This window comes from Furipterus horrens, unplaced genomic scaffold (genome assembly GCF_987537825.1).
Source record: "Furipterus horrens unplaced genomic scaffold, mFurHor1.1.pri manual_scaffold_17, whole genome shotgun sequence".
Lineage (NCBI taxonomy): Eukaryota > Metazoa > Chordata > Mammalia > Chiroptera > Furipteridae > Furipterus > Furipterus horrens.
In genome coordinates this window covers 13458650-13472500 of record NW_028327187.1, presented here as the reverse complement: position 1 = coordinate 13472500, position 13851 = coordinate 13458650, and the positions used below count along the sequence as shown (strand labels likewise).

The following is a 13851-nucleotide window of genomic DNA, read 5'->3' as shown; positions in this document are numbered from 1 at the left end:
GCCTCCACAAGAACACACCCCTTAACCCTAGCTTACTCTAGACTGCACTTAATCATGATTAAGACTGACAGTCATGATTAAGTTAAATGGGTTATTATCTAGAAGGTGCAAGTTTGTCTACTTCCTCAGATTTCACTTTTGAATAGTCTGGTGGCTTAGAAGGGATAGAAGGATCTAAGATGTATGAATGAAGTGTGAGTTTCCAAATTGACTTATATGGTAGATATAAGTAATGAAACAAAAACAATAGCAGTAATGAAGAGATTCTGGAAACAGGTAAATTCCAGTAAGCCTTTTTAGGCCTCTGTAGCTGAAATAACCTTCAAACAGAGGAAAACAAGTTTAATGATTGATATATATATCTGAAATGTGCAGGTTGGACAACATTTGGACTTGGAATGAAACAATAAGAGGTTACATTCATGGATAACCAACAAGATAAGGCTGTTGTTGCCTCAGCCAATGGAGAGAACACTCTGATTAATGGGGTCAAAGAAAATGGTAAGGGAATTTAATTATAGTACATAATATCTCTCCCAGCATAGATTTTTAATATCCACAATGTTTGGGCGGGTTAAATCTAGAATGCCTCTGAGGTTGATGTTAATACTAAACTTTATTCTACCAAATCTCTAACTGGACTAGGTGGGTCTCTAAGATATATCTAAGCCAACCATTTGGCTCTCTCAAATCATCTCTGTCAGATGAATACTTAAGTTCTTCAAAATTCCTAGTGAATTAGAAATACACTCTGATGTGAGTCTTGGAACATCTAGATTTAGTATGAGCTTTCAGAACAGAGGTCTGAAGAATAAGACTGAGCCTCATAGCTCAGAACCATGAAGATCCCATCTGAGCATTTTCTTACCTGAAAGCCTTAACTTTCCAATTGATAAGTACTCAGTCCAATTCTTTCCTCATTTCTGAGGAAAGTCTCTGTCTAAAGTAAAAGCTGAACCTTAAAAAAAATGTTTCTTACATAGATATACAATATAAAATCATAGTTCTTTAAATTTGTAATTTTTGTTCTAAAACTAGAGAAACTGAGGCTTAGCTTATATAATGAGATCAAATACCAGAAACTGACCATGGGAAAGAGAGTTAATAAGTCTGGTTCAAGACCTTTAATTTTATTCCTGTCATTTTTTTTCCCTTTTCTCTAGACTCAGACAACCAGGATATGGCAATGAAGTCATTTGCAGCTCTAGAGGCTGCTGCACCTGTCCAGCCCATACCAGTGGTTCAAAAAGAGACCCTGATGTATCCCAGGGGTCTCTTGCCTCTGCCCTCCAAGAAGCCCTGTATGCAGAGCCCTCCTTCTCCTTTGAGTCTGATTGAAGCACCTGAGCATGCTGCTAATAGTGCTTCTGTGAATGCCATCTCCCTTACATCTGGTGTTGGAAAAGGCCTGAACACATGGTCACTGCCCAATGAGTGCGAGAAAGCTTCATTTGCCATAATGGAGCCTGCAGGCATGTCAGCTCTGAATGGGGACTGCCTCATGCAGCCAAGTCGGACTTGCTTGGGCTGCTTCATGGAATCCAAGGATGCAATAGATCCTGAGCCAGGGATCAGTTTAAAAGTTGGTGATCTAAATAGGGATTATGAAACCTGTGCAGTCTCTGATATAGGAATTCAGTGTATTAATGCTGGAGAAAACATGAAATATGGAGAGCAACTGCTCTCAGATCAGCTCCTCGGCTTCCCTTTACACAAATCAAGGGCAGGAGATAGACGAGAAGCCGAGAAACCTGACATCGACTTGGAAGACCCAGCTCAGAAAAGTTATTATGAGGCATTACTGTTAGATAAGTGCAACACGGAAGAGGCTTTACTGGCAAATTCCAATCAGGATTGGGGTTACTTTGAGACTTTCATTAGTGAGAGTAAAATTGAACTGCTTGACCTCTGTTCCAAGAATGAGCTGTCTGTCAACCTATTCTCTGAAGAAGATGTAGATAACTACATGTTTGATGATGATGAGTCAACACTGGGCAGTGATGTATGCTCCCTGAAAATTCGATATGAGTCTTTCCAGGACAATGTTCGAGACAAGACCACCCTTCTGATGCAGGAGGATGCCCAATTCAACTTTTTCCCCAGTGTCTTTACTACGTGCCCCAAGCGGGAGTCTAAGAGTGGGACCCTGAAGCAGAGCAACGATCTTTCCCAGTTCAAGGTCCCTGACATGAGCATCATCTGGGGGGAAGAAGATAAAAACCTGGACAAGAAGAAAGGCAAAGAAGAAGGACAGGAAGACAAAGGTGTGGAGAAAAAAGATGGAAAGGATAATGGAGAAAAATCTGCCTTAAATAAACCATGTAGTGGGACTGAGGGAGGGCAATTTAAGAATCCAAAGCAGGGCCATCTTGCCAATTCCTTGGATACATCAGGGAATTTCAGTGATGAGAGTTCCTTCATTGAGGTCTCTTATGATGCCATGGGGGAGATCAAAGACTGTAGCCGGTATATGGCTCGGGACAATAATTCTAGCAGCTCCTCCTCCCAGCAGAACTATGGGCTGCGAGCAAAGAGAAAAGTCAGGTACAGTGAAGATTATCTATATGATGTTGACTCACTAGAGGGTGAAAAAGTAAATGAGAGGAAGGAATGGCTGCCAGGTGGTTCCAAAGAGGAAGATGATGATGAATGGTGTCCCAAAAAAAGAAGAAAAGTAACCCGTAAAGAGCCCCCTGTTATTATCAAATACATTATCATCAATCGCTTTAAAGGTGAGAAGAACATGCTGGTGAAGTTAGGTAGGGTGGATGCTAGTGAGACAACAGTAAATTTGAGTGAGCATCAGCTAAACAAATATGCCAAGTTGGCACCCTTAAAGGGCTTCTGGCAGAAGAAGAAGAAGCAGAGAAACAGTAGCGCAGAGTCCAAGACACACTTGTGCCCAAAGCAAGGCTTTGAATCAGGTAGCTTTGAGGTGTCATTCCTGCCACCTACTCGCAAACGAAAATCTAAACTTGGCAACAGGCACAGGATTCAAAGAATCCCATCCATGGAAACTTCAGCAAGCACTAAGCAAGTTTCATTTTGCAATGATCAGAGGCAAGCTAGTAGTCATAAAGAAGATGGAAACCTGAAAGGTACACTGAAATCTCCCAACTGTGCAAATGGATCACACTTAAATGACCCAGACTCAGTGAAATTTAAAGCCCAAGATGCAGAATTTAAGGGGCCAGAGAGAAGAGTGCTCAACAAAATCAAATTTAAAAGTGAAGCCAGATTAAAATCTAAGAAACTCAAAGCTGGGCAAGAAAGCAAGCCAGTTGTTCAAATGAGCCCTCTTTTGGAAGACCAATCCTCCAAGGCTAATTTAAGTAATGAAGCTATTCCTGGGACTTCAAACAGTTCCCATTTATCAGAATTTCATGAGGCAAAAGTTGCTAAGAATTCTACTTTCCTACCAACAACCTGCTCTTCTGAAATGCCTCTATCATCTGCTAATGTTGCCACCAATATACCTGTTATACCTGGAGGGTATCTGCAGACATTATTAGATGCTTCTGACTTGTCAAATAATACTGGTATCTCATACTTCACTCACCATTCTCCAGAACAAAATGAAAGCAACCTCACCCAAACAGAAAAATCATTTGCACCTCTCCAGCCTTCCCAAGACTGTGTGCTTTCCTCACCCTCTGAGTCTGAGCTACAGCAGTCATCCCAAAACTTCAAAATGGAATCAAGTGACTATAGAAATGCATGGCCCAACAAGCCTACTTCTGAGCCCCAGAAATTCATAGCTGAAGTCTCAAGTGAGACAGCTCCAACTCAATCGAGTGAATTTGGGGTCTCCCAGGGAGTGTCCATGGAAAATAACCTCACAGCTACAACATATAGTCCAATCTGCCTCAATAGCAGTGGTAGTAGTTGCAACAAGGTCCTATATGCCTCTGTGCAAGACACCCACCTTGCATCTGATGACTCTTATCAGTTATGTCACTTTAATAATACTGAGGGCTGCTTTCCTTTCCAACAGGGCCCAGTCAATTTAGATGATGGTCAACTCTTTAGCTTTGATTCCATGGCCCCACTCTCTGTCAATTCAAGCAATTATTGTTCCTTAAGCTTGAAGTCTTGTGAAAAGGATGGTGATGATGATATCACTGATGACTTCCTAGCCCATTGCAGCCCCAAGCTCGTGATCCAGCAGAGCACCGATGAAATAGCACCACTAAAGGAGTCCACTGACCTCCTGGATATCTCCAACTTTACTCCTGACAAATTTCGCCACTCTTCCCTTTCAGAGATGTCCCCACCTGACACCCCCAGTATTTCCCCTCAAATTAGCAGATGTGACAGTACAAAGACATTAGGAACACTGAAAGGGTTCCAAGAGGGTGCCCCAGCACCACTGGGCAATATGGAGAAGGTCAAGTGGGATTGCAATACGCTTTCACAGCAAGTCCACGTGGAGGAAGGGTTTTCTTTAAATAACCATCAGTTTCAGTTCCATATGTTCAATGATGAGGATTCTGTCAGTCTGCTCCAAAAAACCCCTTGCTTATCAACGTTTAATGATCCATCTGGCCCAATGAATACTAACAACAAAGTTTCAAAATCAAGAAAGAAAAGTTCACCCAACAAGAGTGGGGCTATGAACCAAAGCTCTTCTCAGAAAAACACCAGGAAAAAATCCCCCAAAGCCACCAGCAAAGGGATTGAAAAGCCAACGGGTAAAACCTTCCGCCAGATCCCTAAGTCAACAAAGAAAGGGAAATATATGGCTGCAATCAATGGAGAGAAAATGCAAATTGACGTTGGCGATGGGGGAGGTCAAATCAACAGCATATCCTCGGCAGGGAAGACATTGACTGAATGTATCCAACATGGCGATCCTGGGGCCTCTATGAAGATGCCAAGTCAGAAGGGACTTTCTGCCGATTGGGCTTTGGGGAAAGACAGCAGCCCAGGCTGGAGCGATGTGAGCATGGGCACCAACACCAACAGCCTCCTAGATGATGACCAGCGGGAATTTCAGGAGCCTTCCTATATCTTGTCCAACATTGCCTCTGGTATGGCAGATGTGCAGAGATTTATGATGGCATCCATAGAGCCCCTTTGGGAACCCATACAGCACCATGGGGACTCCAACATATTCTATTCCCCCGAGTCCAATAGTCTAAAATTAAAAACCCTCAAAATATTGGCTGGGACACCACAGGAATCAAAGAAAAAAGTCAACAATGGGTCACCAGGAGCCAATAAGAATCATAGATCCATCAAAGGTGTGAGTAAGAGCAATGGGAAGGCAACAATAGGTGATCCTGGTCGTGCAAACATGCCTGGTTATAATGAGGACTCTCGCTCTGCCCTCTTTGACAAAAAGTATAATAACCTGAGCACTTTAGGCAATAATGGACCAACACACAAAAAGTTATATCGTCACAAATCCAGCTCCAAGACCCTGAGAGATGAGAAGTGTAAGGGAAAGCGCGTGGAGCGAGAACAGGTCCACAAGGATGAAGCTGGGACAGCTTCTTTTGAAAAACTGAGGTAATACTGCACCAAAATGGCTGAGATGATGCACCCTTAGCTTTTCTACTACCTGCTAAGCCTTCAGTCTGTCATTTTTCCCCTCTTGAAAGCAAAAGTGTGCATGAAAGAAACTGCCCAATTCCCTCCTTTTACAAATTAAAAAAAAAAAAAAAAAAGATAAAAGTGCATGAAAATCCTTATGACCTTTAAGCCACCCAAAACATTGGGCAATTTGGTTGTGTCTTGGCCAAGTATAAGCTCTAACAAGGCTACTTTTTCTGCCATTCAACATTAATTTTTACTTACTGAGAAAATAGAACTAAAATGTGTTCTGGAATAATTTTGGGGAAGGGAAAGGCTTTGCAGAAAGAAAAATTTTCAACAAAAGAATTAAAACCCAAGATTATTTAAGCAAAAAGAATGTAATATGGAAAACAAAATTTCATCATGCAACAAGTAGGAGTGCTTTCTAGTGCACCCTGCTATTTGTCTTTTTCTTCATCGTACGGCATCTACGATGACATAAACAGATTTAGATTTTGTGATCCCTCTGTGGGACATACAGTAAAACTAACTAAGATGGCATAAATTGTTTGGTTTTTCTGCAGGGATTCCGACTACAATCTCCTAAAAGCAGAAACAGCATTTTGGGTTTTACCTGTATTTGAAGAAGAGGCTCACATTTTCCAGAAAGACATTTGATGTTTGTGTTTTATTTCTTTCAAAATATGCCTTGTGGTATGTATGTTGACATGTAAGTGCTTAAAGAAAAGAATTTTAAAATGTGGGAATAAGTCTTTGGAAACAAACTTTAATCTGATATTCTATGTAAAAGACTTTAAAAGTCACACAGTTGCACAAGTAGTTTATGCACTATTTACCCAATGGGGGGAAAAAAGGAAAACATTGTGCCAAACTACAAACAAGTGACTCTATTGTATATATTTTTACTTCTATATCAACATTTGGTTGTGAGTATTTGGGGAGCTTGTCCCTGTTGATTTACTAGAAACATTCCAGTGACTCTTGCTCTTAACCACCCCCACCTTATGTGGATAGCACCTATAGATCACAGTGGAAAAATATGTTGTGCTACATAATTTACCAAAACTTAAAGGATACTGTTTGAAATGTGCCAAATTTCTTTACCTCATCTCACAGATTCACCCCACAGTTTAAAGATCATCAATGAATTTTTAAATATATATATATGTGCATACATACATTATTTAAATGTTTTAAGCTCTAATGTCCTGTGTGGAAACATGAAGAATTAAACATGGCACAATAAAGATTTGCTTGTTTCATTGCCTGAAGGTTGAAATGTTGGAAAAGTCTGGAAGTCACAATGGCTAAGTCCATCAGGGACCCAAGCGTATACATTTACAGAACCTTTTACAAGGAAATAAAACAGCTGATTTAAAGTTTGTTTTCTAAAAGCAAAACTGTAGCTGAAAATTATTTAAAATGCAAAGTTATATTGCTGATACTTTATATCTCAGTTTTATATATTTTATAATAGTCTGGGATAAATTATAAAATAACTATAAAATCAACACTAATGATAGATGAAGTACATAGATTGCTTTTATTTATTTCCTACATGTTTTATTCCAGTTTTGTCAAGAGTGCACTCATATCATGGCTTTAGTTGTTCTTTAAGTGTTTGATCTTGCAATGCTAATGTCATTTAAAGAAAATGTTAAGGTATTTTGGTACAATTGCTATGAGATATATATATATTATATATATATATTATATATATAATATATATATGTCAGATCAACTAACATTTGATGGTAATGACTAATTTGGGCCATATAACCTTAGTCTGAGGATGACTAGTATTTGATGCCACACACTAAACTTAAATTTCAATTTTTTACATGTATTTTTGAAATCACATCTTTTTATTCAGTCCAATCCCCCTTTTTAAAAATTTCACAGCTCCAACATCCCTCACTACTAGCTTTTTCTTCCGCTTTCTTTACCACTTTACTTCTAACATTTCATGTATTTTCCTCGCACAGTTGAAGGCCTGTGTGTCTGATGACTGATGCATTATGGCACAGATGAGATAATGGATGTGAAAGCGCTTTGTAGATCATAAAGTGCTATACAGATATAGGGGATTAATATTATTAATGTTGTTGGTTGTTGTTGTTAACCTTACTACTCTTACTAATATTATTACTCATCTATTAACTTTTGAATATATAGCCTGTGGGTGGAAGGGTGGAGAATAAGTGGGTGGGGAAAAAGGGATTTTTTAAAAAGGGGGAAGATTATTCAGGAGGAAAATTTAAGCAAAATATGAATCTACCTAGTTATTGCCACCTAACTATATTCAGAAACAGAGGAAGAACATTTGAAAGTAGTCAGAGAGAAATGGATGGAAGCCTGTCACATATATTGGTATACACACTTCCCAGTCTATGATTCATTTCACCAGCCTGCTCTACTACTTATAGCTAGGTTGTAAAATGAACAAGCCTGTGTTTTTGATGGTGTGATTGTACGTATCTGTAGGGATGAGTGGGTGAGGAGCATTTTGTGAAGCTGCTTCAGGCCTGTTTCTAGGCTTTGATGCTCTGTGTGTGATGAGTCCTGGAAAATTAGTTACTGAAAAGGCACCAGATGAAACATGTCCCTTGCTCTGCAGCTGCCATCCAAGAGTGAAAATAATCAAACTAGAACACTTTCTTCTATTTCCCCACTCTGCTAGGAGCTGTTTGCACTGAATTCTATGGCTAGTTCCTAGGAGCTGGCATTCGGGGTTTTTTTTTGTTTTTTTGTGTTTGTTTTTTCTGTTTTGCAGCTGAATTTTGGTTTGGAAACACCAACTCTGCCTATAGTGTGATCCCCAAGACTCCAGACTTCAAAGTCACCTGCTGGCAATTAAAAGAAGAGATAAATAAAACGTTCCATGAATACAGTGTATTTTATAAAAAAATAAATATAGGAGCAGTTGTCCAGTTTTTTCTCAGTGTCAGTTCAGCTTTCAAGAAGGAATGGGTGGGACAGAAGGACAACCTGAAACTGCTGGAAACAAACAATATTCTTCTCAGACCTTTGCTGTCAGTAGTCCTTTGCAATAGATGCTCTTTTAGTTTCTCCTGTGAAGCTCATTACAGGCCAACTCTAGGACATTGATTAATCCTTTTCTCTAAAAAGAATTGCCATTTTAAAGTACCTTTTTTTAATTGGCCTGCAGTGAATTATAAGTTTTTCACATATAAATTAATGACTGGTAACCAATCACTTTCTATTAAAACATAACAAGAAACTGAGTTTGAATAATGAGCAATAGGACAAGTTGTAAGATGCTTATTCTCTTAATTATATTTAATATCCCCCTTGGTACATGATGTTCTGACTTCAGTTCTTAGGGCTTTGTTGATTCTGTCTCTTCTCTGAAAATTCTTCTTTTCCTGTCACAACATAGTAGGCCAGACCTTTTGGAGATCCCTTATTCAACCAGCTGCCTTAGTGGAGTGAGGACCAGTGATATAAAAATAGTGTTTTGCCCTAAATCTCAAGTCAGATATTTGAAATTTTCCTTGGTCTGAAATTCCTGATTGCTGCTACCTATAAACCTCTCCTCTATGAGAAGCTGCTTCCTATTAATGCCTTCCCGAATGAATCCCATTTAATTTTTACTTCCCTGGAAATGGTATCCTCTCTTATTCTTCTTACTTAATCTCAGTGCTTGGTCTTACAATTTTTTTCTTTTATAATTTCATATTCCACGTTCCCAAAGTGTCAGACTATATGAACCTTAGCCAGGCTACTTCCTTGTGGAAGTTCAGAGAAGAATCTTCTCACTCCTAATTACCTTTAATTGCTTTGGTGGCTTTCAAATCTAATTTTAAACACATATTCACACACACACACACACACACACAGAATTATATAAGAAGACTAAGGAAAGTTAGAAATTCCTTTTCCTTGAAAATCTGTAAGAACAGATCTGATCCCCTTTCTACCCTGGTTAGGTGTCGGACTGTGTGGAGAAGGGTGTTGAAACAGTGGCCTTGTCCAAGGTTCTTCGAGACTTTGGGATTATATTTGGGCTGTGATAATTGGCATGAACCAGTGGCCTCTCTGGTGTCTCATATACCACCTTCTTACGCTGCTTCCTCCCATCTTTCTCTTCTGACTTCTTGTTACTCTGTGCAATTATGTGTTAAGGCCTTACCATTTCTTAATGTTTTCAGACATCCTGCACTACCTTGACCATCACTTCTTTAGTCATCTCCCTGAAGTCCTTGGTGCTAGGTGGGCTTTTGTGACAACTTTCATCTTCTCTGAACTTTTTCTTTGCTGGGATGCATCTGTATCTGTGCTAGAGGGAGGGAGGTAAGTGTGTGCATAACAAAAAAGCGTAAAGGATGCTTCGCAAGCTGTAAACAATTTTGGCTAGCATCCTATGTTCTGTTATGTAAGGTTCTGCAGTTTTATTGAATTTCCAGTTTAGTGGATTGTAATCAGCATTTACTGCCTAAAGGAGAAAAACTATATCCAAGGACCTCTTAACCAAGCTTGCTCTTACCAAGTTGAACCATTCTGATGCAGATCTGCCACATCTTCAATTTACAGATGCTCTCAGAACAGTTCCAAGAATTGAAGAGAGCTAAGTTTCTGCACTGAAGAGGAGAATGGAGCACTAGCTAGTCCTAACTAGTGCTAGAACTAGAAATGTTTGTTTTCTCCTGTATTATTGGGAAATTAACTTATTTAAGGAGTTTTTGTTTTCATTTAGAGATTTTTTAAATGACTACTCATCACTATGGGAATATGTCTTTTTTATGAAGTAAAAGTATTGTGAGATTTCTTTTCTAATCATAAAATTCACTGAGTGAATCATTACGTTTAGAAAGTTGAGTACCAAAATCAAAAATTTTAGTAACAAATAGGGACCTTGTCAATACAATGTAGGTCAGGGATTTTGTAAAGGTGTCTCAAGTACCTGAATAAAAGAGAAAAAAATTGTCTTGGCTGTTTAAACTTCGGAAACACTGTCACCTGCTTGAGAGTCCTCAGCCAGCATGATATTATTTTGATGACAGTACTCAGGCTATTCTTTAAGGCACACTTTTTTTACTCAGAGTGTTAAACAGTAACTACAGTCATGAAGCAGAGCCCCCATTACAGCTACATGATACTTGAGATGTACTCTTGGTTTCAGAATCATACTAAAATGTAAAACATTAGAGAAGGACAATGTAAAAGAGAGAGGCTTAGTACAAAGTTGAAGGTATGAATGAGGTTTTTAAAATCAGTATCCAGGTAAATAGATACTAACGTTAACACTCATCGGAATGAGATAGAAAGGTCATATGTCCATCTAACAGGCTCACCGGTTTCTGAGTCTTAAAAAGACATCCCCCTCAAAAAGAAGAAAGGAGATATTTAAATCATTTTGCCTCTTTGAGAGACACCTAGTTTTACAGCACAAAGGAAAAGGCTTAGAATGAAAATTAGAAGAGGCCTTTTGTTTTTGACTCCCAGTGAGGAGTGAGAAAGCTTATGATGCTCTACTGGGATACCTGTAGCACTGACTAGGGTTTGCTGCCTACGGAGTTTTGAATGTACTAGTCCTTAACTTAATTTCCATAAAACTGAATGCACCTCTTTGGTAAGTTACTGGCTTATGGTGCTAAAAAAAACTATTATCCCCATTTTCCTCCTCTACCAAACCTGTTAAATATTTAAGAAAATTTAAAATAAAAGTGTTAGAGACCCTTTTTATGAATGTAACCTGAGTTTCTGTTTGATATATGACACTCCAACCTTAAAAAGTTAGGAAATTATTTGCCTTTTTTCTTTTAGAGTTAAGTTTTATAAATAATCTGTAGAGTCAATTGAAGTATAAAGCTTAAGGATCAGTCTTAAGACGCCTACAAAATCTTGTATATTTTTAAGTGTGCCAATTTGTAACATATTTTGTAAGTGTATATTTTTCTTAGAAAAGTGCTGTGAAGTGTCTGTATGTGAGAGTTTTCCTTTTGTGCACCACTAGGTGCTAATAAAAGGATATTTACTTCAAAGTTTCTGGTTTTAGAAACCACAATACAAAGAAAAATACACTTTTGTTGGGAATTTTGTAACACAAAACATGTTGTGAAAGAGTATAGTGATCTTGTGCAAAAGAAAATGAACATTTGTGAGCTTCTTGCTGTTTTATAGATTTTCTTGTAAATTATTCTTGTAACACCTCTGGTTTTGTTGTTCTTGTTGCAAAGGTTTTAAATATTTGTGACTGAGTGTATGGTGAAACTGTCATAATGTTACCTAGCTGAATTTTGTTATTGTTTATGAAATAAATAAAAAGAAAAGTTTAAAATACTGCTTTAGAATCATATGTAACAGAAGTCAAACCATTTCTAATTAAATTCTATGTGCCAAATAAAAAGTTCTTCATTGTCTAGAGCAGTGTTTCTCAAACTATCTGTAGTGAGGTAGCAATTTTTTTCCTCAAATCCATCACAGATTGATACTATCATAAAACAAACTAAGAATGAATTTTTTAAAGGAAAAGGAAAAAGGTATGCAAAATAAAAGCCCTGATGTATTCAACAAAACATGTAAAGTGACTATTTAAAACAAACATAGGGAAAAAGAAAAGAATTGCAAAAATTCAGTATTCTGTGTGACACAAGCCCACTAATTAATGTCAAATTGCCATAAAAGGTTCTAACCATGCTTTCAGAAACACTTTGAGTAGGACTGGCAGCATTATCATCATCTGCGAACTTGTTAGGAATGCTGGATTCCAGGCCTTACACTAATTCTACTGAATCGGAATCTGAATTTTAACATGATTCCTAGTTGATTTGTGTGTATGTTAAAGTTTGAGAAGCACTGGGCTAGAGTTTTGTGTAGGAGATTTTTCTGCCCCTCAAACTGAGGAATCATTTTCTAGTGTGTCCAGTCTTCAAAGACCTTAGAACAAACGGTGTCCTTGTTTTGTGGTCTAGATGGATTCTGCAGAGATGCAGTCCTCTCAAAGTGTCAATGCTGTTTATTGAAAGTAATAAATGCTAATTTGCCTGGTACCCAAAAGATGTCAGATTTTCCATAATTCCCTACAGTTCCTACATCATTTTACTTAACACTCACCCATGGACCCTGTTTTCTTTAACCAGTACTTTCCCAAATTCTATTCTCATTGTGCTTAGTATGTTAATAATTTGATATGTCTAAAAAAAACTGTAGTCACCCATCAGAGCCTAGAACCCTGGCTAACCACAGGAAGGTCAGTGTGGTACACACAAACCAATAGCCACCTCCTTAGTCTTAAATATCATTACTCAGAGAAATTGAAAAATGCACGTGATGTCATTTATATCCACCACTTCAACCACCACCTAGATTCCCACAAATCTCTCCTGGGTTCCTAGCTTATATTTTCAGTTATAAGCTGCCTATCTCCACTTGGGCATTCTGCAAGTTCCTCAGAATTATTTATTCAGGGTCATTTTAAAATTCGTTTACCCTCTGAGTATGCTCTAGTTCAGTGAATGGTGATACCATTCATCCAAGCCAGAGAGACAGGTTCACCAGCAACTCCTTTCTCTTCCATCTTCAAATCCAATTGGTCATTGTCAGTTTTCCTGCCTTATCTATCTCCATTGGCACTGCCTTAATTCGAGCTTTCATGGTATTTCACCTAGACTCTTGCAAACATTTTCTTAATTCAGTGATATCCAGACTTGTAATTCATCCTTGGAAATTTTTTAATAATGAAAAAAAAATGGCTGGGAGTCTCTATAGCGTTGCCAACTTTTTATTTTGCTAAGTAAAGACACTTAAAATAGATCTATTATCAACAAACAGGTGTTGGCAAGTATGTGGAGAAAAAGGGAACCCTTATGCCTTGTTGGTGTGATTGTAAACTGGTCAGCCACTGTGGAAAACAATACGGAGATCCCCCCTCCTGCCCACCTCAAAATAAAACTAGATCTACGATATGGACCAGCGATTCCATTTCTGGATATTTATTTTAAAAAAACCCAAAGCACTAATTTGAAAAGATATATGTACCTCTATGTTTATTGCAGCATTATTTACAATAGCCAAGATATAGCAGCAACCTAAGTGCCCATCAATAGATGAGTGGATAAAGAAGATGTGGTACATATATACAATGAAATATTAACCATAAAAAGGAATGAAATCTTACCATTTGTGACAGCATGGATGGATCTAGAGGCTATTATGCTAAGTGAAATAAGTCAGACAGAGAAAGACAGATACCTTATGATTTCATTTCTATGTGGAATCTAAAGAACAAAATAAGCAGGCAGACAAAACAGAAACAGAGTTAGATACAGAGAACAGAGTGATGATTGCCAG

At 38.2% G+C, this 13851-nt stretch overlaps 1 protein-coding gene across 1 annotated transcript; it reads left to right on the top strand.

Moving 5' to 3' along the window:
- Positions 1 to 422: 422 nt before the first annotated feature.
- Positions 423 to 6227, top strand: NEXMIF (neurite extension and migration factor). Its single transcript, XM_090264664.1, has 3 exons — positions 423 to 501; positions 1164 to 5511; positions 6102 to 6227. Exons 1-3 carry the CDS (start codon positions 423 to 425, stop codon positions 6193 to 6195), a joined length of 4521 nt encoding a protein of 1506 aa, XP_090120790.1. The 3' UTR covers positions 6196 to 6227.
- The last annotated feature ends 7624 nt before the right edge of the window (positions 6228 to 13851 follow it).

Excerpts from the sequence above, each read along its gene's own strand:
- NEXMIF (XM_090264664.1), top strand. The coding sequence starts at position 423 with ATGGATAACCAACAAGATAAGGCTGTTGTTGCCTCAGCCAATGGAGAG. Across the intron at positions 502-1,163 it reads TAATGGGGTCAAAGAAAATG|ACTCAGACAACCAGGATATG; the intron begins GTAAGGGAATTT and ends CCTTTTCTCTAG. Across the intron at positions 5,512-6,101 it reads GCTTCTTTTGAAAAACTGAG|GGATTCCGACTACAATCTCC; the intron begins GTAATACTGCAC and ends GTTTTTCTGCAG.